The sequence below is a fragment of the Fistularia commersonii genome, chromosome 18 (assembly GCF_037954325.1).
Source record: "Fistularia commersonii isolate RoL2024-O1a breed Wild chromosome 18, RoL_Fcom_v1.0, whole genome shotgun sequence".
NCBI lineage: Eukaryota > Metazoa > Chordata > Actinopteri > Syngnathiformes > Fistulariidae > Fistularia > Fistularia commersonii.
In genome coordinates this window covers 13,755,985-13,780,431 of record NC_141301.1, presented here as the reverse complement: position 1 = coordinate 13,780,431, position 24,447 = coordinate 13,755,985, and the positions used below count along the sequence as shown (strand labels likewise).

Here is a 24,447-nt window from a genome sequence, read left to right as displayed (position 1 = left end):
TTGATTGGTTTCAGATTTTACATTCTTTGAAATCAGCCTGTAAGGACAAAGGGAAACCCTTGTTTTTCTCTTAACACCGACCAGTGAACCTTAAAGGTCAACAACAGCTAGTTTTAATGTTTCCTCTGATTTTATCCGGTAATTCTTTCTTGTTGAAAGACGCACAATTCCCTTTCCTCACTGTAAGCTACACACTGGTGCTGTAATATAGAAGTACACAACCAGTGTTCAAAACATGTGACCACACATGTAATGTACATTATTGTACAAGGTGTTATAAAAACGTATCAAGGTTGAGTTAACAAGTCATTTGTTTTTTTTGTTTTTTTTTTTGTGACGTGATAAGACTTGACCTGCAGAGGGCACCCGGATGCACACATTGAGGGGATGGAGGATGTTTATTAAACTCCAGGACAGGGACACAAAGGATCGCTGCACATTTGCAAAAACTACCTGCATTCAGCGATCACTTTCATCAATCCCTGAGGCGGAAAATTCTCATTAAATAAGATCACGTCTCCTAGACTGAATTACTACGATTGTCTCCTCACGTGAACACAGGTTGCCGTGGTGATGCTTCTCAAATTGCACAGACAAGAATAAACGCTTAAATGGATGCAGCAAAAACAACATAGTGAGAGAGGTATTTTACCAAGTTGTAAAAAAATGTTTTTTTGAGTTTTGCACATACGTGAAGGACACGCTCCGTCAGACTTTCTTACACCTCAAATCAAATATTAGACACTAACTCTAAAAGTACTGAGTTATAACTAAAGGAGTGAAAAGATGTCGGTGGGCCATTAATCTGCACGCAGCGTCTCATTCCTGATGAATGACACAAGATGTTAGAATCGTTTGTTCACATTTTATTCACAGAAATATAAAGTAGTATGTCAAGTACATCACTTTGTACAAAATTGCACAGACTCTTCAAAACTCAGTTAGACAACAGAATATCAGCTTCTAAGAAGTGTTAAGAAAATAAAGGGGAGACGTGAGCAATCTGTGATATGTGAGATGGGTCCTCGCAGCTCGTGGATTCCACCCACCCAGGACGTTTCATCTCGGAGAAATTGTACGTAGATGCGATTCGACGGGAAAGAAAATGTCATTTACAACCGCTGAGGAATAAATAGGTTTCAAAAATAGGATTCAAATTGGCACATTAACTGATCCATCCGCTCCTCGACTGGACTCGCAGCCTAACGGCTGTGCCCGAAAAGTCAGATTTACTGACTATGTTTTAACTGAACTAAAGTGTTCAAATTTCAAAGTAGTGACTGCTTGCTGGCAAGGCACTCCTGACAAACAGCTTTAAAGGTGCCTATTTGGGGGTTTTAATATAGATCTTAAACAACCGTGTGCGTCAAGATTGATTTCGATTACTCCCACCTCTTGTTTTGATGTTGCTGGAAGTGTTCTGTGGAAATGAAATGTTAATTTGAAACAGATTTCTAAATGGAGTTGAGCAAAAGGCGTCGCGGTAAATGTTTTCATTCAAGCACGGCCATCATTTCGATCCCGCTCCCACAGGGCCGCACCGCAGCTCAGATGGTACGCAACCGCTCCAGAAACAAAAACAAACGGAAAAAAAAAAAACACGACACCTACGTCCCTCCTAGAAATGCTGGATTTGGTATAATCGTATCTTCAAGGCATTACTTCAGAGTCTCTAAATTAACCGCATATCTCACCTATGAGTTCTTGATATGACGAGATCGGGTGCGGAACCGGCACCGGGCGGAGGGACTGCGGGAACCCTGCTTTAAAAACACAACTGTAGCACACGGGTCATTGAAAAATACTCTAACACACCAACACACACTCGTAGAAATAATCCAGTATGACAGCAAAACAGGAGCCGCCCCGCCGCTTCAGCATTTTAAATCTGATCGGCGGCGGCGGCGATCCTTGACCGATGGCGGTTCGTGTGGCGTATTTACTTCGATAAACGTGTGAGAACAAAACCACGGCGGGATGTGGAGATATGCGTGTGCACGTTTGGATCAAGGTAGGCGGCGGTAAAAGGAATCACCCGCATTTTGGAATTCGGGCTGTCGTTATTATGCAAGATGTCAACATCTTCCTCGTCCTTGACTACGACAGTAGATTTCCTGTTGCTACAGGCAACGGTCCGCTCTAGCCGGAGGTAATAGTCGGGCTCTAAAGACCTAACAGGCTGTGCGAGTTTAAGAAAAACATCTCGAACACAAACAGCCCGTGAGCGCTGTGCGGAGGCCACCCGGGGGACGTCCAGGGGACACTCAAAAGCAGCTTCGCAAACAAAAAAAACTGGACACTCGTGGATCCCGGGAGCACCGAGGGGAGGGACGGCTCCTTCCGGGTCACTGCGGCCTCTCCTCTGTTAACAAGGCGGTGACGCAAGCCTCCATTCCCATGGAACTATGGGGTGAGGATGAACAGGAAGTAGTCAAAATGAGGAGAATTGAAACCATATGATTCAGCTGGATGACTTCCTCTTCCACGCCACCCCGGTGTCTCCCTGACACGCCTCGTTATTGGAAACCCAGCAGCAGAGCCTGAGAGATTTATGAGCGCCGAGACGCCGCCGAGCGCCACCGACCCCTCCCCCTGCAAATCAAAACAGGAAATTGCCTCCAAACAAAAAACAAACAACGAACCGATATGTGGTCCAGTGATTTGGACCGTAGTTGTCGTCAACAGAGCGTCTCACATCACGCCTTAACTCTCACCCCTCCGCGGCGCCTCCCCCCTCCCCGCCCCCCCCGGGTCGTTTAGTAGAAAGAGTACTGGTTCTCGACGGCTCGGGCCCTGCGAGTCCCGTCGGCATCGTGGTAGTCCTCGGACGAGCCGCCGGAGGCCTCCAGCAGGCGCTCGGAGCTGTTGCTCCGGCTCTGCAACCCCCCTCCGGTGCCCGGGTCGCTGCGGGACAGGGCGGGGAGGGCGGTGGGCGACGAGGAGGTGCTGGAGGAGAGCGCCGAGTCGGGAGGGGGCCCCGCGGGGGTCGCGTTCCCGGGAGCGTGGAGAGCCGGCTGGGACGCGTCCGAGCGGCAACCGGAGTCCCGGGGCGGGGTGAGGACGGGAGGCACGGTCGCATCTGCCGAGCAGAAGGAGACAGAAAGGGATCAGTCGAACGGGAGGAAGCGGTAAGAATAGATTTGTCTCGGCCGCGAAACGTCCCGTCTACGGCGTGCAAGCAATGGGCTTCTTCACGGCGCAGCATGTAAACACAGGCGGTGTGGGCCGCCTTTATTATCCTTTCTGTTGGTGGGCAATAACTCCGAGGCTGTTGCCAAAGACACGCCTGACCAGTGCATCAATAAAGCCTTTTACTCCCCGAATCAAACCCTCCCTCTATGAGCCGGTGCAGGGGAGTGACTGCGTGCATGTCCAGCTTTCAGGGAAACAGAGAGCCTCTTTATGGCCGTCAGAGAGGGGCTGCGGCGGGAGTCTCAGCCTGCATGCAAAACTCCTGCGGTATAATCGCCCCCTCACTCTCCAGCACAGGAGGCCATTCATCCTACGCCAGGAGAGCAGAGGGCAGGAGTCCTGTTAGTGTGTGTGTGTGTTGGGGAGGTGGGGGGTGGGGGGTGGGGGGGCAGGTTCAGTGAGTTTCAGTCCTGTTTCTCTCTTTAAGGATAAATTTACCCGCAGCGCAGCCGTCCAGAGGCTTCTGTCCAACCCTGTCTCATGGTGAGGGTGTGACCGCTACGATGAGATTAAAAAAATAATGTCGAATTGTAGAAGTGCGTGCCGTTGCTCGGTCGCCCCTCCGAGGTGTTATTTACCCAGATCCCGAAGAAAGAAGGCCAAAATACGTGTTCACACTTATAAGCTGACGATAGAGGTGTTTTTCGGAAAGGCCCGATAAACATACGGTGGAAAAAGTGAAATGAGCGCAAAAGAAAATGCAGCTTTTATCGCGATACAGGCGGATAAATGTGCTTGTGGAGAAACAATCTGGGCTCCTCTGAGCAGTCCAGGTGCAGACGGAGCGTACGCTAAATCCACTCATTTGCATTTCCTCCAGTCTGAGTCCTGCATACGAGGGGAGGCACGCCCCTCCTTACATATTCAGGGGGGAAAATGGAAAAATAGGCCACCTGTGTAATTTTAACTCATTTGAAAGAGTTGCATGCGTCAGCGGAGCAACGGGCGCGTCGGGTTCGCGGGCGATATCGGGTTTAAATATTACACGCAAACACGCAAACTCCATGCATCTCTGCAGGTGGACCATGTAAACCCAGTGTCTGAGCTTTTTCAGTGGAGTTTGTTTTGGCGTGACTTCTACATTTACTGATCTGTGTTGTAGCATTTTCTCTCACAGCTCCCTGCAGATCCCGGCTCTCCTGCAGATGATGTGACGGCCACAACAAACAGCTCAACCCTCGGCCTCCTTTCATTCATTCCTTCATTCATTCATTCACCCATTCTTATTTCTTGCTTACTTCTTTTTTCTATTTGTTTCCTGATATATACTGTAATTTCTGTATTCTAAGCCACTACTTTTTTCACACGCTTTGAACAATGCGGCTAATTTATGGATTTTTTGGGGGGGGGCTTCACGCCGCCAAAACATTTAGCCTCGTCACATCGGACCAATGAAATTACCGTGAAATTCTGAGGCCGTTCAATTCAGACACCGAAGAACACGATTTTAACGGTTTCGGCGCGCAGGAGGAAGACTGAGATAGCGATCGGCAAGAATAGGACAAAGCGGGGGATAGAAAATGGCTGAGTGGCTGGACTTTTCCTCACGTTATTTATTATTAATCTTTTCTATCAGCCATGTTACAGGCACTGTTCGAAAAAAAAGCATTTCCGGTATGTTACCGGTTTGTTTAAAAGTTAAAAAAAATGTTTCTGTGTAAATATCTCATGTTACAACGTGGACACCTGGGGCTTCTAGACAAGTGCGGCCTATATATGTACACATGTTTATTTATTACATTTAGCCGGTGCGGCTTATATTCTGGTGTGCGAATTGGTGCGAAAATTACGGTATATATCGCAGTGATTGCATATTATTTAGTGTGAATTGAAATTTCTGCACCGAGGGATTAAATACTTTTTGTTCAAAATGGAAAAATACTTTGTTTTTTGCAAAACAATTTCAATATAGGTCAAACCGCTAGTTAATGGAGGATTTGCCGAGAGTTACTTTGTTGCTAATAAGGAGGTTGTTGTTTTGGAGTGAAGAAGGAGTTCAGTGTCACTGAAGGAAAGGGGATCCCACGAGGACGGGATGTTTCACACGGCCTCTTTTGGGACTTTCTGGACTCTTCGGCTGCTACGAGTCTCCGTGAGGATGAGTTTTGAGACATTGCATTTGGAACGAGGTTGCACGAGCGGCTTCGTTTTTATCGAGCTGCAGAATAATAGGAAAGGAAGCAGGAAACTGAAAACTGAAACTAAAAAAATTTTACTGTCCAGCAGTGCGAGCAGCTCCGTGCTGGCCTGCGGCTAAACGCACAAGTCGCTCGCCAAAAAACGAAGGGAGCTACGTGAGAGCAGAGGTGAAGAACGACTGCGACCGTCATGGAAACCTCAAATAAAACACAACTCGGCGGGAATATCTCAGGGGGCGTGAAGAAAACGTCAACGCCGTTGAGCATTCAAAGGTTGACGAGATACCTGCGGTCGAGCTTCTCTGCACTTGCACGTAGGAGCGTAACGTAATGTCGGCCGAGCCGCCCGACTCCAGCGGGATCGGGTGGGCGTGGAAGTGTCTCAGCATGTCCGACACCGTGTGGAACCACAGGTGGTGGACGTGGCACTGGCCGTTGTCGTTCACGGACAAACGCAAATGCTGCGAAAACACAGAGGAGGGAAAAAGGAGGGAGAGGAGTCACGGCGAATATCGGACAACCGGCGATGTCGAGGCGATTTCGGCGTTCCCAGCTGGATCTGCTGGACGCCGCAGGAGCTGCTCCCTCAAACGCGGCGGGAGAACAGGTCAGAGTGACTCTCGCATTATCAAACCACCCATCCGGATGCCAGCGTTAGATGTTGAGTTATAAATACAAAACTGTGCACAAAAAAAAAATCAGAATCCCGGACTGGAGCACTCAGTGCACTTCATTTATATTGACGAGAAAGAAATAAAGAAGCAGTGAGTTAATTAATTAAAGAACATGTTCATCCAAAGTGTATACACACACACACACATTTCAACTTCACTGTGTAAAAATTCTGAAACCCCAAATGTATTTAATCGGTTCAATGACTGATATAAACAGTAGAGCCTGGGCTCACTGACACCCCAAATTCTGTACAAGTCAGCTGACAAAAAGAGTTTTTACACACCAATTTTAAATGGGGCCACGAACAAGCACGATCGTACGAACACACAAACAAACACATACCGCGTTGTAGCGTAGTGTCAGTCGTGCGTGCTACTCTTTTTCAGTAAGACAGTCCTTATTATGGCTAGCAAAAAAAGTTAAAAGCTAGTGATGGTGTTGAGAAGAAGTTAACAGTCGATGCAAAGAAGGACACAATCGCGAAACGTGAAAGAGATGTCGGCTATGTCGACCATCTGTATGATCCTGAAGAACAAAGATGTGCTACTCTAGTGGGGAAATGATTGTTACTTTGGATGAATGAAAGACAGCTTTCCGGAGATAGCATTAGCATTAGCATTAGCAATGGTCTCGCATGCCAGAAGGCTTAACTTTTGCTGATTGAGCGAAGGAAACACCGGCACGACAAGACAGAACACCAGAAACAGTAATAATGGAATTATCTTTCATTCCTTCTTGTTTTTTTTGCCACAAATAAACGCTTAAAAAAGTTTCAATTGACTTCGAATGAATTGAATTGAGAACGTTGATTTCAATGGTAAACACATATTCACTTTGCAAACATTTTGGGTCTAATTAAAATTTAATTAAATTCATAAACCCAGGTTCTGCTCTTTATTTTTTTTCGGAATATTTAAAATTTTTGGGCGTGGCTCCTGCATACCAGAAATTTAAATATCTGACTGGACCTAATAAAACAAGTCTCACTTTCTCTGAGTTCCAGGAGATCTCGATGTCTCACCTTGGCTTTGCCTTGGAAGTTGAAGGTGAGGACGTACTCGCCCGGCCGGGTCTCACTCTGACGGATCACGAAGAGGCCGTGGCTCCTGGTTCCGCCCGCGAGCACCAGCTGGGCGGCTCGTACCCGGGACAGCGTGCCGTGGAACCACGGGTAACCGGCCAGGCTGGCGTCTCCCTCCGAATCTTTCGTTCCTTCACCGCAACCTGAGAGGAGTCGCGGAAAAAAATCGGTGTTTTTTTCTTTCCCCCCCCTTCCTCGGGATGTCATTCCCTCGGACGTTCCCGTTACCTGCCGGGCCGGAGCCCTGGGCGTCCGGAGACTGGAGGAAGCGTTCTAAAGGCATGTGAGACGGGTGCTGGGTGAAGGGGGGTTCCCTGCAGCGCACCGAAGGGGCGTTGTAGTGCTCCGCCGCCGTCGGGCACGGCCTCTCCGGAGCCCGATACACACCTGGACAGGTTTTCTTTTTCTTGTTAACACGCTCGAACGTTTTCGGTGTTGCAAACCGTGAGGGGGAAAGACGCGCTCACCCTCGGACAGCAGCTCGCAGCTGCAGGAGGCCACCATGGAGCAGTCTTTGGAGGCCTGGCCGTGAGGACACGACGCCAGCTCGATGTCATCGCCGCTGTCGCTAAACACAAGAGAGCACGTCAGGAGAACCGCAAGAACGCGCACGTATACACACACCGGGGCGAATAAACACACGGCTCGCATTCACGTCCGACAAACACGGACGCAAATCATGTTTGTGTTTACGTCCTGAGCTGCGCCGACAAACGTCCAGCAGCAACCCAGGAAACGAAGAGGAATGTCAGCGGTATGAATGTGTGTGTGTGTGTGTGTTAAGGTTCATGCTTGCTCCTGTTTGTGTTCAAGAAACCTGTCAAAAACTCACCTAATTGGATGATTAATGAGTGTGTGTGTGTGTGTGTGTGTGAGGGTACTGGTGTGTGTGTGTGTGTTTCCCCTTTCCCATCCACACTTCCCCGCTCCCTCCAGCCCTCTCTCTTCCCTCCATCGTCAGCCAGCGACAAATATTTATCCAGAGGTTTACCCGGGGTCTATGCAGTCCTGGATGTCAGCAACCCAGGAGTTCTTCTGCAGCGAGTCGATGGTTTCCAGGATGTACTCGCCCCCGTTTTCCACCTGCGCAATCAGACGCACACTGCAGTCAAAGAACAACCCGCGGAATATTTGTCAAACACTGCCTTTATCTGAGCGAGTTGTTTCACCTTGAGGACAAAGGTGTTGTCTTTGTCAGGCATCTCGAGGGGCATGGTGGTCCGCACCTCCACGATGGCCGACAAGGGGATGCTAACTTTGGGCTTTGAGGACTGAACGGAAAAAAAAAACAGGGCGCGTTAAGTAAAACATTACGGAGACGCTCTCAGGCGTCACACCTTGGGTGGCGCCGTCGTTTTGCGCACGCGTCCCAAACAAACCTTACAATTAGAAAGGGTCCGGATTGCAAAGAGCACTCGTTCTGTCCCGGAGGGAAGTGAACCATTGCATTTTTGTAATAAAAAAGCTCTATATAGAACTTGGAATTAGTGGCGCAGTTTTACCACCTCGCCCCGTGTCTCTGCTCCAGCTGCGCCCAAAATCGACGTAACCCTCAAATTGTCCCTCGTGGGCGGTAATTGAGGGGGAGCCTGAGCTGATTGTGCTTAATGGCGACGAGCCGCGCCCCCTCCTCCCGCCCGGCTCCTCCCAGACGAAAAATAGGGCCACGTTAAAATCCCACCGTCGCGTTCGATGCCGTTCCTGCCGATTCCCGATCTTGTTTGTCCACGGAGCGGCGCCCGCACCGGACGGGAAGGGTTCGCGAGATTCGATCGCAGATACCGGCTCGCCCTCGGGTCGCCCTCTGCGGCAAATTGGATCCAAACGGATCCGGCGAGTGTGTCGGAGCGTGTGAAGTGTGTGTATTTATTTCGGCGTGTCAGGAGAGGCTGACTGATGGTCTGACAGAGGCTTATCAGCTGATCTGTCTGGAGTAACACCGCTCTCCTCTTCAGCCGCCTGCAGTCGCTGGCCGCCGTCCTGCAATTACTTTCTGAGGATCAGATGTCACAATCCACTTCACCGTTTGAACGCTTCCTGCCCCCCCGTTCCTTGGACACACTTCCTGCACTTTGCAGTGGAGCGCCTGCCCGTAAGGTTAAACCGCTTTTGGCTGGCGTCGTGGCAACTGGTCTTAAAGCACATTAAGTTTGTAGCTGAAGATGTAGGACGGGGATCAGTCGGACCTTCATGAACACAACTTCCAACATTGGGTTCTGTGCTAAACGGCTACTTTACTAACGCGGTTAAAAGGAAAATAAACACATTTCATATTTATTGAGAGTGAAGAAAGATGTCAAATGGCTGCGACCCCCGGTGGGTGTGTCCACAGAGACGGTTGAAGCACAGACGCACATTAACAGGCCCATTCCAGCATCATCACGTCCATCTTTTTCTATCCTACTGTCAGTAAATGATGATTTTTTTCTGTTAAAAGTATAGAATTATTTTACTACTAATAATCCATTTAAACTAATAAAATGCTACCATTTAAAATATTTTAATTCTATTTTTTTCCACTGCCACTGATTTCCGATTCCATAAAATATATATATTTTTTTTACTACTAATAAGAAATTTACACTAATAAAATGCTATAATTTAAAATATTTCAATTCATTTTTTTTCCACTGCAACTGATATCTAATTCTATAAAATATAGAATTATTTTACTACTAATAATACATTTATACCAATAAAATGTTACCATTTAAAATATTTTAAGTCTATTTTTTTCCACTGCAACTGATTTTTGTATCTTTAAAATATAGAATTATTTTACTTCTAATACATTTATACTAATAAAATGTTACCATTTCAAATATTTTAATTCATTTTTTTTCCACTGCAACTGATTTTTGATTCTATAAAATATAGAACTATTTTACTACTAATAATACATTTATACTAATAAAATGTTATCATTTAAATTATTTAAGTCTATTTTGTTCACTGCAACTGATTTTTGACTCTATAAGATATAGAATTATTTTACTACTAATAATAAATTTATACTAATAAAATGTTGCCATTTAAAATATTTCAATTCAACTTTTTTTTCACTGCAACGGATTCTGATTCTATAAAATATAGAATTATTTTACTACTAATAATACATTTATACTAACAAAATGTTACCATTTAAAATATTCTAAGTCTATTTTTTTCCACTGCAACTGATATCTGATTCTATAAAATATAGAACTATTTTAGTACAAATATTACATTTATACTAATAAAATGTTATTTAAATTATTCTAATTCTATTTTTTCCCACTGCAACCGATTTCTGAAAACCCTCTTCTGACTAGCGCGGCCTGCTCTCTGCTCGCTCCACACACTCAGGGCTGTCGCTGCTGTCGTGAATTTGTCAGCAAACAGTCGTCTAATTACACACATAATCTGACATGGAGCAACATTAGCTTTAATTACCTCCACCCGGGAGATTAGGCCATGAGTGCCGTTTGTCGGTTTGTTTGTTTGTCAGCAGGATTACGGACTTAGAGGAGGGGTGTAGGTCAGGCCCAGGAAGGACACGTGCAATTTGAGGTTTGAAATTTAATGGCGTCCCGGGGCCGAGCCACACCCTTCCCCCGAGCATGATGAAAATACACCGCTCGGTTTCGGCGCGATCCTGCTGATTTCATCTTTAAGTGCGCGGTGTTTCGGATCCTGAAGGGATTTTTGGAAATCAGATGAGGTTGATGTGAAAAGTAATAGTAGATTTTCTTCTTTATGTATGGGTTATAATAACAAAAATAATAATAATAATGCAAATTATTTAAGATGCCTTACTTGACACACAAGGACATGTACAGTCATATAAATGTACACAAAATAAAGATTTAAAAGTAACAATAGAAATTGTAAAAAAGTGACAAAGTGACAAATCAAATGAATAAAAGAATAAAATAAAAGTGAAAGAGCAGTCGGCATCAGATGGAAGAGACTGTTTTAAACAGATGTTTAAAACAATTTAAACGATTTTGGGGTTCGGGTTAGATATGTTCATGAATGAATACCATTTTGTCTAATTTTTTTTAAGGCTTCTTGTGTGTCATTTTATATTTATTTAAATAATAATTATTTTTTTAAAATCACCATTTGATCAGACGTCAATGAATGAGCAACAAATTAATCATCAAGAGATGAATCTCTAAAGTTGCAAAAATAACCCCCCAATTTGCAAGTGATCTTAAAAAAGTATCAACATTTAATGAGACGATTACAGAAGTCTTGTCGTGGTTGTTACAAATGCTAAAAAAATGAATCCAAAAACTGTCAAAGGGCAGGTCAGAAGTCGCAGATGACTTCTTTTTGAGAGATTCAAATGAGATGACCGGGTATTTTATCATCATGAGTGTGTCATCCGAAGGCCTGCTGCGTCACCACGCTGGCGGTTAGCGTGCTACAGCGCGCCGCCGCCGCCGCCGCCGGGGACGCCATGACGGCCGGTCCGCCAGGCGCTTTATGAGTCCGTCTATCTTTTGGACACCGTTGACTCTGCACCGTTATAATTTGTAAGATCTGACTAGGTCGGCGGCGATAAAGCATGTCGGAGAGGCTGCGGGGCGGGCGGCGGCCGTCTCCAGATGTTTAATGAACATGTTATTAAAGCTAACGCTGGAGTCCAGGGGTGAGAATATTCCCACGCGTCTACATTAATAACCCAAGATCCCGCGTAAGCACGTTGATTAACTTTGGAGTTTAATGTTCCTCCCGCTGCCCCCGCTGAGATCGGGCCCGATCCGAGTGAGTCATACCAGCGTTTCGCTTCCTATTCGCTTTGTCACGGCGGCCCGTCTGCTAAAGATGTGGAACCGATCAATATTTCTTTTCTGCGCATGAAAGACAAACTTCGCGGTTCCTCTTAAAAGAAATCGATGGAGCGGCTTCTCTTCCGACGCAGTCCGCGGATCTCTACCCGCTGGTTCGCCCTTCTGACGGCCAGCCGGTCGACCCCCTCCCTCCCCCTCCCGGCCCCGTCGGCCACGATCGAAGGACGGCGGCAAAGGATGGAGCGGCGCTGAGCGGCGCTGGGCGGCGCAGCCTCGGGGCCTTCTTAAGGTCAGGGTCAATGATCTGGAAATCCCATACAGACAAATGCGAAAGGTCTCCGCAGCCCGAGCGAGCGCGTGCAGAAGAATCCGGAGAGATTGGATTGTCGGGATCGGATGACGTCTCCGAGGGGCTCCATGTCATTTTCATTCATTATTAATTGGATGCGCATTTGTTTTTAATCTAATCTTCAACCCGGACTTATCGCGGAAAGCCACGTCTCCCACCGAGCGAGCGAGCGAGTTAACGGGATCGGAGGCGGTCTGAATAAAAACATTAACGCTTGAATTAATCGCCCCCACACGGCGGGGGGATATTTCGTCGCACGGACGAGTGCGGCAGTGTGAGACGCGAAGGGTGGCGTGAACGCGAACCTCCTGACGTCGCTGATTTCCTCTTTTGTATCCACGCCATTGAGCTTATTTTTTGTGGTAGTTGCTAACTTGGCGAGGTGGCGATATCGATTCGACGAAATCTAAAAAGGTTTATCCCGAATGTCTTGCTTGAAGAATAAGGATAAACGCCATCCGGCGATACCTTTGCTTATTACAGGCCATTGCTTGTTTTCTCAGTTATAAAATCTTCCCACCGGCTGCTGGACGGCGCCAATGTCATCAATGTTCAATGTCTTCCATGAACATTTGGATTCCTACTACGATCCCCGGCGACCATTTCCTCCCCGCCGCATGTTTTTGGTCCGTGGCAGGAAACCGGAGAACTCGGAAGCGCAGCTTTTGAAGCAACGCCCATCTTTCCGCGCCGTTTGCACGGAGTTCACGAGCTAAATCCTGCCTTCAGTGTTTAACGGAGGACAACGAGTTGACGCATTTTAAATTTCATCCTCACAAGCAGTGGAGACACAGGTTTTCTGTTTGAAGTCGCACCTGAAGCCGACCTAACAACTGAAATGGACCAACGATCTGAAGAGCGCCGGCGTTTTGTTGAAAAAGGTGAATTGTCAGCATTGTGCGCGGCATTAAAACAGTTGCAAACTAAACAGTGTGTGTGTGTGTGTGTGTGTGTGTGTACCTTGGGTGGTACGTAGAACTCCAGCAGGAACCTCTCCCCTCCGTCCTCTCGTTTGGTCTTCCTCAGCAGCAGGCGGCACTTCTGCCACTGCGCGGCGCCCATACAGTTTGTATCGTCTGCGACCATGTACCGCAGCGCTCCTTCCCGCTGGATCTCCAGCAGCTCGGCTTTGTGGCCCTGGGAGCCTCGAGGAAGCCGCAGCTTCTGGGACCATTTCTCCGCTCCGGCGGCCTCCCCTCCCCCGCCGTTGGCCTTCCTGGTCCCGGGCGGGGCGTCGGGTTCGGGGGAGGCCCGTCGGTGCCACATCTCCTTGACGCCGTCGACGACGCACAGGCTCATGTTCCGCAGGGAGAAGCCCTTCTTGAAGCGAGCTTTGGGGTGACTCACCGACACGTCCTCGGAGCTGCGGGACTGTCCCAGCGCCGAGACCTTATGGGACGTTTGGGGGCCCCTGGAGGCGACCGTGGCGCCGCCTCCCCCGTCCATCCCCCCGCCTCCGCTGTCCATACTGTCCAGGGATTCGCTGGAAGCCCCGGCGTCCTTGCGTCTCTGGTAAAGGTCGTGGCCGTACGACAGGGGACAGCCCTGGATCCCCAGGAAAGGAACGATGCTGTACTTGGGCCCCGGGTTGAATCCGTCCTCCCCCGGCGAGGACGCCTGGTTCTCCCGGGCCTGGGTCACCGCTGAGGAGAAGCACTCCAGGAAGTGTTGGGCAAAGTGCTGCGAGAAGCTGACATCGGCGCCGGGCGAGTCGTAGCAGGGGTTCTCCGACAGGAAGCGCTGGAACTTGTCGGCGAAGTCTGCCGCGGAGGCTCGGGCGTGGAGCTCGCAGAACTCTCGCCAGTCGGGCAGCGGGCACGAGGAGGAGAGCTCCGGGCTACCGGGCACCGCCGCTCCGTTCATCACTGGGCCATGCCAACTCGCCGAGGAGAGGCTGCAGAGGAGGGGAAAGCGCGGCGTCAACGCGGATGTAAGAAAGAAAGTGCGGGTCTGGTTTACGGTTTGGTGAATTCACTTCCCTTACTGAATCTCGCGTTCCTTTCTCATCGTTATTATTATAGGAAATTCTTGATTTAGAATGAAAAAAAGAGGAAGAGGAAGAAAAAGAAACCCCTTAATTTAGTCACGGTTGTACTTGCAGCATGACATCGGCAAAACCCGTCCCCCGCATTGACGTGGGAGCGTTGAGCAGCGAGCAAGAAGAAGACTGCTAGCCGATCTGCACCTCGGTTGCAGCGGCTCGCAACCCCGATTCATAGGAATTACAAAATACACTATTAGCTGGTATTAGCTAGCGTGGCTATCAAACTGAAAAACACAGCTGTCAACACACTGAATTCAGCACAACCCTTGACCCTTTTTCCTTTCTACATATTTATCTACCTATTCTTGGAGATGTTATTTTTTTATTTCTTTATATTTTTTATTTGTCTTATTTTCATTATATTATATATTACTATTTTTATATTTAAATTTTATATTTTTTGCCTTATATCTCTGATCCAGAGATGCTGCCATTGGTTTCTGTTTTTACTGAACCTGAGAGCTGCTAGCTCTAAATTTCGTTGCACTCTGTGGAACGACAATAAAAGTCTTGAATCTGAATCTTGAATCGAATCAAGTCAAGTCGCCAGATTCAAAATTCGGAACGTCCAGTGCGTTGTATGAATATGGTGATTCAGACGGTGCAATTCAATTCTTATTTTTTACTCTCCCTTCACACCAGATGAATAGATATAGAGACGATAACAGTGTGTTACAGTAAAAATAATAAAAAAAACATATTTATAATTTATTATATGCTTGATATATTTATACTTAATAAAAAACAGTACAGGCAGTAAGCAAACTATTGTTTAAGTAAGCAATGAATACAAAGAAAAAGAAATACTGACAATCATAAAGAAGGGGGAGGGAATCATAAATAACATTGCAATAGTATTATTTTCAGATGAAATGAATTAAATTGAATTGAATATATTCAAATAAATAAATAAGCACATCTTTCATGAGATCCGGGCGACTCCCCACATGGCTGGAAGCTGGCCGGGGAAGCTCATTACATGCCATCTTGATCTGTCGGCCCGCTTCCTGTCACGGTTCACTTAGTGACGTTTGCTAAATGCAAAACTGCACCTTCTCCCCCCGAAACCCCCGGCGGATTCATTTTACCGATTCAAATGCGGCTCCTGATACGACGCGCGGCTGCCGGGGAGAAAAATGAAAATGACTTATCGGGAGAAACAATATGACGACTGATCAACAGGAAGTCATCCGATGAATTCTGACAGGCACTCGGATTATCTGAATTATCTGGACGTGTGTTCTGTCAGAGCAGGTTAGCAGCAACTTAGATTAAACACGGACTGGCTCTTCATTTGGGTTTTGTTTTGTTTGGTTTTTTTTTTTTTTTTCAAAATAATGACCAGATGAGCTCCTTCCTCGCTCTAACTCCATCTCCGGAAACAAACCACATCCTCTCGTGGATGTAACGCACCCGAGGCCAGCACACACACACACCAACCGGACAACCGAATCTGTTGACGGATGCATGTGTGTGTGTGTGTGTGTGTGTGTGTGAACGGGCACGCCGGCCTCCATGCACATGGAGATAGCAGACACTCCACCAGGCTGCTTCTTAGCTTTCTCCAGCTCAATATGTGATCAGGATGTCGGCCTGTGAAAATGCACTCCTGCGCCAGGATGGGAGAACACTGGGCTTTCCTGGATTTTTTTTTTTTTTTTTTTTTTCACCCGAAAGCAGCTCTATTGACATTTTCAAATAAAAGAAAAAAAAAAAAAAAACACGTCAAGAGTGGGTTTTTCTTTTCATAAAGGATTATCAAATTATCACAAAACTCTCCAGCCTCCGCTGGAATTAAGGCTGACTCACGCTCTCTCTCTCTCTCTCCCCCTGCAACAAACAACATGCCAGATCAGAGAGAGGATATGAAAGTACGTGCAAGTCCCCGGCTCTTTGAAGGAGTATCTCTTCAGTTGGAGACGCTCAGACGCTGAGACTCCGAATATCAGAGCGCTGCGGTGACGGATAGGAGCGAGCGCAGGCTGAGATTAGAGGATCCCCAGAACAGAGCGGGGAAACGCTTCGCTTATCTGCGTCCCACTGGAATTTGGAAGCTAAATATTGTGGCCCTTTCAGCCCAAATCCTACAGCGGGGCGTTGTGTAAATCCTCCTGCGTCTAGAGGCGGCTGCACGGTTCGCTTTGGCACGGGTTTCTTTTTTTTTTTTTTTTTTTTTTTTTGCCGGGTTTCCACACGGGAAGGACGTCGTTTGTTTACAAAGTCTATAACGCCATGCCAAGGTGTCTTCACACACTTAAGAGGCGTCGCAAAGAGATTTTTGTCGCTTTTAAAAGGGAGAAAAAGGGATAGAAGAAGTTACGATTATAGTTTCAATCTCAAGGAAGCGGACTTTTGTAAAGGGGGTGTCGTTATTAGCTTTATTAACTGTGAATGCCTTGTTTATCACAAGTGTCATTCACAAGACACTTAGTCATTCACTATTAATTTAAGGGTAGTGTTTCAAATATTAAGTATTAGTGCATCCGACCTGTTAATATCGTTTACATTTCTTTGCAATTATATCCTTATTATTATTTTATTTTATTTTTTTGTCAACTTACCTGGCGTCGCTGTGGACAGCAAAGTAAGAATTTCATTGTACGGGGAAACAAGTTTGCCGCCTCTGCATGTGTCGAGAAACACTTTGAATCTATTGATTACATAACAGAAGTAAATAATCAGTTGCTTTCTTCATTTCAGCACTGCCCTTACTGAAAAAGCAAACATTTCATTCATCCTTTCATTCATTCAGACTGACAATCAACATGTGGTGCTCTAAAAATGTACTTTCTCCTTCAGTGTGTGTGTGTGTGTGTGTGTGTGTGTGTGTGCGTGCACGCGGGTGGCTGCTGGCTGCAAAGAAGTCAATACCCATTGGGCTATTTAAAAACCTGCACAGGGCCAACTTTCCACTCATTCAGCAAAACAACAACACGCACGGAGGTGCATTTCTCAAACTCTTGCCCTTCCGCACCGATGTAGATGTGCCTCTCAAGGATACTGAACTGACTGTACGCCACACACTCACACACACACCGGCACTGCCTACACACACACACACACTGTCAGCGAGTCAGCATGAAACCGAAGCCGTGATACGCTGGAGGAAGTGGACAGTATTATGGTTTTGTGAGGCTCAGCAGACTTCATTCAGTGAAGACACACAGGGGTATGAAGCGGAGATGATTGACAAGAGGCGGCGAGGGAGGGAGGGGGGGGGAGGTGAGAGAAAGAGTGGAAAGAGGAGGAGGACTGAAAAGACAGCACGGATGACAGAAAGGTGGAGGGGGAGTGTGTGTGTGTGTGTGTGCACCGCGGGCCAGCTGCTACAACAATCAAGCGAGGTTGCGGAGAGACCAGGGGAGCGTCGGCCTCCCCGAGATGCCCGTCCATCTCCGCTTCCAGCCTGGGATCTTCATCCCCCGTCCTTCAAAGCCTCCCCTTCCCGCATCGCTTCCCTATCTGGCGTAAAGATCTACCACGGCCGCGCCCCCTCCGACCCCCGCCGGGGGAGCGGGCCTGATATCTCTGTCAGATGGTCGGGAGTTCTGCTGGTAACAGTAAACTGACCGGGGAGGAGCGGAAAGAGACTTTACAGCGCTGGGGGTGCAGGGGGGGAACTGGGGGGGCTGGAAGGTGATAACTGCAGCCTGCAAAACACATCGTGCCGCTGATCTGCCGGCTTCATCCAGTCGGCTCTCCGCGGACCGAGCGCGGAGCCAGGAACTACATATGCTTGATTAATACTGTTGGGATGTGGGCAGCGATAAAAAGCTACCGGGGAAACGACACCCCCGATGCAATCCGAGCACGGCGGAAGGACAAGGACGGCGCTCAAGAAGACGAATGTGCGCACGCCGCCGCGCGTGGAGACTCACATCCGAGAGCACGCGCATTTCTGCAGACGGCTTCCCGCCAGCGGCGCTCCCTCGGTGATTGGTTAACTGATTATGATGGGTGATGTCGCGCTCCCTCCCCCCGGGGGAGTTTGGGTCCAGCCATGTTTTCTAAGATTAGCCCGCTCCAGAGCGCAGCTAGCGGCGAGCGGCGAGCGGCGAGCACACTCTGTGCAGAACGCTGCCGCGCAAACCCGACATCGTGTGACTACATTCATTACGCCGGCTTAAATAACATGGAAATAACGCAGTGGCTGAATGTGGAACAGGGCGTGTGACGACACACCACACACACTCGGAACACACGCCAAACAAAAAACCCGGGTCTCTGGATCATTCTAACTCGTACCAAATCTCAATTCCCATTCATTTTCTAGTGAAAGTGCGACGACAATAAATCCTTCGCCGTGAGATGCGACGGATTAGTCAATGAAAGGATCAGCGGACGGACAGGAAACCTAATCCGGTGATTTGATTTTAACAGATAATGTGGCAATGACATTTTCAATGACTCCGCTAGTCTCACTATGAAAAGAAAACCCAATGGAGGAATGCGATTTTGAATTTTCCACAGGATTTTTGTGTGCGTCTTCCCGTCCAAAACCCTGCGAACGTTACAGTTTGTTACTCGTCGAGGACGCATCGACCGATCTTTGCTTCTCAGAAAAGGATAACGAGCTTTTTGCGAGGGACGTTTCAGGCCCCAAATAGACGACTGATTTATTGCGGAAACCGGTTTTCAGGGTCAATGAGAATAAATGGACCGCCGGAATTAGACCTGAAAGCAGGTGGAGGTCACGGCGCGGAGGTAAGACGACGGAGACGCGCATCTGGCACGCGAACGTGTCCGTTCTCCTCCGTCACTCGGAGGTCTCGCTGAGGGAGGCGCAAATATGAAACCACACACGGGCAAACACTGACTCACCGGCACCAGTCAAAACAAGGATTATTACAGTAGACATCCAGGTGTGTGTGTGTGTGAAGACAGCCAGGAAGTGGGGGGTAAGCCAACTGGCTCCAGAGCTGCATCAAGGAAGGGGTGATGGATGAGGAACACGAAGCAGAGGAGATGCAGACAGAAGATTAAGAAAAATCCCCGGAGGAGCAGATCAGAGATAAAGAGGTCACGCGAGGGACCGGAGACGGAGATTCCTGGTCGCGGGAGAAAAGGCAGGAGCTCGGAGGTCATCGGCAAGAAACTTCACCCTTCGCCCGCCTATGGATGCGTGCTGACCTTTGACCCGAATGCTGATAACCTCCTCGCGCAACTGAATTCCGTCTAAAAACCGTCTCAGCGCCGTCAGAGTGGAAGGGGGGGGTCTGGGTGGACGAAGGAGCGTCCCCTGATCCAGACACAGATCCCCCGGGCGGCGTCGAGCTGCGTGGGCGCAGAACCAGACATAGATAAGGAAACACACCGTGACACACACACACACACAGGTAGTGCATCCCCATCAGTCGAGTATTACAGACATTAATTAGCGTCTCCTCCGGCGCGGAGCTCCCTCGCCTTCGACGGCGACAACGCAAATATGAAGCGAGCTCAGGCGTCCATATGGCAGCCGGCGATAAAGGAAGAAGCGCGTGGGAGACGCTGCATTCCGACACCCGCACTTCCACTTCCTGTCTCTCACCCACCGGGTCTAACTAATTTCACAGACGACCGTGGCTCTTGGCGCGGCGGAAGGAACGCAGGCCGACCTGCGCGAGCGTCAAGTGTGTCACTTACTGGAATAGATGGCTTTTTAATTCGGTTTAACAGCGTGGAGCTGATAGTCGGCTGATAAATGAGGATGGGAACCAGTAGGAGGTGGATCTAATAACATGTGGGGCTCTATGAAAGCAGAGACTCTTTTAAATTATGGATCGCTTCGCTATTTTCATTAACTGATTCATTGTTCTGCCGACAGAAAAAAACAAGGGCATTCGGAAGGTCCCGGAAGGTCCCAATCGTAACCCCAAAAACGTGTTCTGGTCTTTCTCCTCCTCTGGGCTTCAATCCATTCGCAGAATTGCATGTTTTGGATGAAAATGGGAAAAGCAGGATTTGTGAAATCACACATAGTCACAAATATTCCGCAGCTGCACACCAGATCCATATTCAAAGTGCACGGACATCCTGCTGACATCCAGGACCCTCAGGTCCCGGAAGGGTACCTTCTGAAAATAGAGTATGTATATGTTCACATGTCAGCTCTTGAGAGATTTAAACAAATGTGTTTTTGCACGAGTGTGTGTGTGTGTGGGGCGGGGGGGGGGGGGGGGGGGGTCTTAAACCTGGATTTACATCAGATTATCATCTCACTCAATTAAAAGGGATCAACAGATGACTTTGTGCATTGATCACCTCACGGACTGATCATCTCCTTTGCCGAAAACCCGATCAGGCCAGAGGTTTGCATAACCTGGCCAGGTGTGTGTGTGTGTGTGTGTGTGTGTGGTATTCTGGATTATCATCACTGGTTCTACCTCCAGATGACACACGTCCTTTTGTATCAGTTCATCACACACACACACACGAGGAGATCTAAAGTCCTACTAATATAATCATCATAATAAATTAAATTAGGACTAAATGGGCGTCTTATGAACATGCAGGGGGGGGGAGGGGCTCCATCCGGCGGGGAGTCACGGGGCCGAGCGGCCGCCGCACTTCATGAATGGCGGCCGGAGGTGAGTGGCTGATGGAAGAGGAGGAGGAGAAGCAGGAGGTGGAATCCTGCAGCCGGTCACACCGGACTCGACCCCCCCGTGGACGGTAAATGGATTAGAGGAAAGCCACGTTAAAACCCCACCTCCCATCACCACCTCCACCTCCAACCCACTACCAAAGCCTAAGCGCGTCTTCGTGGGTTTAAAAAAAAAACAACAACAACAAAATGACAACAAATTAGAATCACGCGAGATTTGCCCCCCCCCCGGCTCGGACGGGACCGGGGCCGCTCGGAGAAAACGGGGTTTCCCCGCGGATTTGACACCAAAACACGGCGGCGGCGGCGGCGGCGGCGGCGGCTAGCCCTCCTCCTCATCCTCATCCTCCTCCTCCTCCTCCTCTTCTTCTTCTCCCCCCCTTCCTCCTCCTCTTCCTCTTCTTCCTCCTCCTCCTCCTCCCCGGTGACACCTGGGGGTCTCACGGCTAATCACGACCCCGTTCTCCTGCGCGACCCCCGGCGGCACCGGAACATCCGGTCACCGAGGATGCTCCGGACACCCGGGAAGGAGACTTCATCACAAAAAAAAAAGGAAAAAAAAAACGAAAGGAAGGAAGGAAGGAGGAGAAATCACGGCAGCAGAGCCTCACCTCAATGCAGGAGTGGATCCATGACGCCGGTCGCTGCGCGTCGAGCCCGGCTGCGTCGTCCTCTCCTGGCCGGTTCACGGGCGCCGGCGGCCGGGCAGCGGCTCCTCCATCCCCCTCTGCTCGACGAGCGGCGCTGCGGAACCTTTGCCTCTGCTGTCCGCCGTCAAGCCAGCAGGTGTTAGACACGAAGACCACTTCCGGTTTGGACTTTCAAAGTAAAGCCCCGGCGCGCTGACCGGAGGACACCCTTTTTCACCCCGAACCTCAAAACAAATGTAATAAAAAAAAAATGAATTGACCTATTTCCTTTTTTCTTTAAATATATTTTTCCAAGAGGGATTATTCTATCAAGGTAAATTATATATTTTAACTGCATATATTGTGCTACTGTTACTAAACCATATTGCAATAATAGAGGCCATTTGCTATCTGAGGAATTTACAGAAGCAAAATAGTTGAGAAATGATATTTTATCAAAATTATAACTATCATCATTATAATGAGTAGTAGTAGAAGTGGTATAAGTATGTCAGTATGAAATGCACCAAATTATGGTCTTTAGCATTTCAACATGACAACCTGTCTGATTTGAATGGTTTGAAAAAGGAAAAAAATGTTATTACTATTTTAGTTAATTGGTGACTTCCCAGGAGAGCGGTGAACTGCATAGTAGCAACACATTCCGCAATTCATACTGCAGGGATACATTGTCAATCAACTTCGATAATAATTATAGTAATTAAGTAAATGTCTTGGAAAGTTAATCTGTTACTTTTCGGTTTATAGCAAAGATCGACATTTTGAACTTCGAAGAGAACAGTGACGGCTGTACAAATATAAATTTGGTTTCTACAAATGTTGGTGTTTTAAATGAAAACTGGCTCATTCAGCAGATTTCACCAAAACTCGATGACTCTTTCAGTTTCTCACAAACATCACGTCCTTGACCTGCTCAGTTTCCCAAAACACACACGTCACTTTTATTTTGAAGGTACAAGCTGCTACTGATGTGCTTCTGGCTGGTCTGACCTCCAGTTTCCTTCACGGGACCCTCTGTGTGCGTGCGTGTGTGTGTGTGTGTGTGTGTGTGTGTGTGTGTGTGTGTGTGTGCTCTTAGACTTGTGAATGGTAAGAACAAAAAAATGAGCTGTGAAACAGGGTGAGGACATTTGAATCTGCCATCTTTCAGGGTCAGTTTGAGGGACGAAACTTGTATTTATGTTGGGCGTTTAATTGGGTTTGTGATTCCGGTTTACGACGAAGGATGATTGGAAGCTTCTTCTCACCCGATGCCCTCAAAGCTGTGCAAATGTTCAGGCTACTAAACTGGATCAAACTGCCCTTACAGGAGCCACACCCTTTCATTGTTACCACACTCACCACAGACACACCAACACCTCTGATGTGGTACGCAGATCACACGCACACACACACACACACACACACACACACACACACTTCCAATCTGATGATGCATGCATGCACAGACTAGTCACCTCCAACAAAGAGCACTCCCCCCCAAAAATGTGTTCCAGACAAGAAGGTGACTTAACCATGAAATCACAAGACAGACACATCAAGTGTGGGTAAATACCTCGAGCCGCGATCCAGGATATCCTCCTCAACTGTTCAGAAGATGCTATAAAATGGAATCATCTGCGGGCGCCGAGTTCACCGAGGTTCCCTCGTCTTTATCTGGACCTGGAGGACGTCCCGGAGCCTCTGATCACCAGAGTCCCCGTCATGACAATAGCTCATGTTTGCTGGAGGACATTTTCTCGGACCTCCTGTTGGGAGGCCCGGAAAACAAAGACGCGTCCGTCCACAGCTCAGAGTCGTTCATTTGTTTTTACGGTACAAACTTTAGTTCATTGTCTGTTGGCAGAGCTGGAAATCTGGGTTTCCTCCCCGGGGCTCGTGTTTGACCGGGACCGTCTCGGCCTCCGTCCTTTGGCCCGACTCTCACCACGAAGGTGAAATCCCCTTCGGTGAAAACTCACCTCCAAATAATCTGAAGGAAGTACAAAATCACCTTTTTGGACACATTGGACCAGTGAATCTCAGGAGAGACTTCCCTCCCGCTGGTTGATGTTTACTACTTGGTCAGCGGCGAAACCAGTCCAGTGTAGCCCCCCTCTTTCGCCGCTAATCTGCTCTGAGAGGATTGGCCACGCGGGGAGGGAGACGACGAGCAGCCGCGGGACGTCAGCGACTAATCTGAATGTTCTCTCTAAAACACGCTGATCTTTACCTGCCTCCGGCGGCGGCCGTCCGTCCGTCCGTCCGTCACGCCCCGATCCGGCTCTGACCGCGAGATTGCCGGCGGGGCGACGATCAAGCTAAGGATGAGGGGGACATTTTCACAGAGGCCTTCAAACCTGGAGGCGTCATTCCAGACGCAGAGCAAAACAAGATGAGTATTTTCCGAACGCTGCTTTCTGCTCAGACGCACAGCGCAGTTTGATGGCTAACCGGGACGCCGTCATCTAACATGGCCTCCGTGGCGGGCGCCATTGATCAGGCGTTTGGATGGAAACCACAGAGAGGCCGCTGGATGGCGGGAGGCCGAAAGAAAAATGCTTTTGGGTTGATTTCCCATGAAAGCATCCCGGCACCATTTCCCAGGAGACGGAAGATGACGTCGCGATATAAAACGACCGATTCTCTCGATTCGGTCGGAGATGCTCGTCCATGAAGAGCAGCCTAAATATTTTCCACGTGCTGCCACACGGATAAACATTTTAATTCTAAGCATCGAACGTAGATGTGGAGGTTTTCTTTTGGAGGAGAGGATCAGGAATGAGTCCATCAGAGGGACGGCGCATGGAGATGTTCTGGAGAAAAGTCCAAACCAAGACGACCAGAGAGGAGGTTTATGGACGGAGGAAAGGAGGACAGGAAGCGTGAGAGAAAAGGATGCAGAGGAGAGGGTTGGATGGATGCAGCTGATTGGCTGCTGGTTAGATGGAGGCAGGTGATTGGCTGTGACCTCT

At 48.3% G+C, this 24,447-nt stretch overlaps 1 protein-coding gene across 1 annotated transcript; it reads right to left on the bottom strand.

The window, feature by feature from the left end:
* Positions 1-845: 845 nt before the first annotated feature.
* sh2b2 (SH2B adaptor protein 2) lies at positions 846-23,322 on the bottom strand. Its single transcript, XM_086164792.1, has 10 exons — positions 23,049-23,322; positions 21,455-21,717; positions 13,174-14,107; positions 8,256-8,357; positions 8,078-8,169; positions 7,554-7,654; positions 7,315-7,473; positions 7,027-7,229; positions 5,617-5,791; positions 846-3,079 (listed from the first exon to the last, which is right to left on the bottom strand). Exons 3-10 carry the CDS (start codon positions 14,074-14,076, stop codon positions 2,757-2,759), a joined length of 2,058 nt encoding a protein of 685 aa, XP_086020918.1. The 5' UTR covers positions 14,077-14,107; positions 21,455-21,717; positions 23,049-23,322; the 3' UTR covers positions 846-2,756.
* Between the last annotated feature and the right edge of the window lie 1,125 nt (positions 23,323-24,447).

Bases quoted from the DNA above. Each gene is read 5' to 3' on its own strand.
- sh2b2 (XM_086164792.1), bottom strand. From the start codon at position 14,076: ATGAACGGAGCGGCGGTGCCCGGTAGCCCGGAGCTCTCCTCCTCGTGC. The intron at 7,655-8,077 runs GTAAACCTCTGG...TCTTGTGTTTAG, and splicing joins CAGGACTGCATAGACCCCGG to CGACAGCGGCGATGACATCG. The intron at 7,474-7,553 runs GTGAGCGCGTCT...AAACCTGTCCAG, and splicing joins CTGCGAGCTGCTGTCCGAGG to GTGTGTATCGGGCTCCGGAG.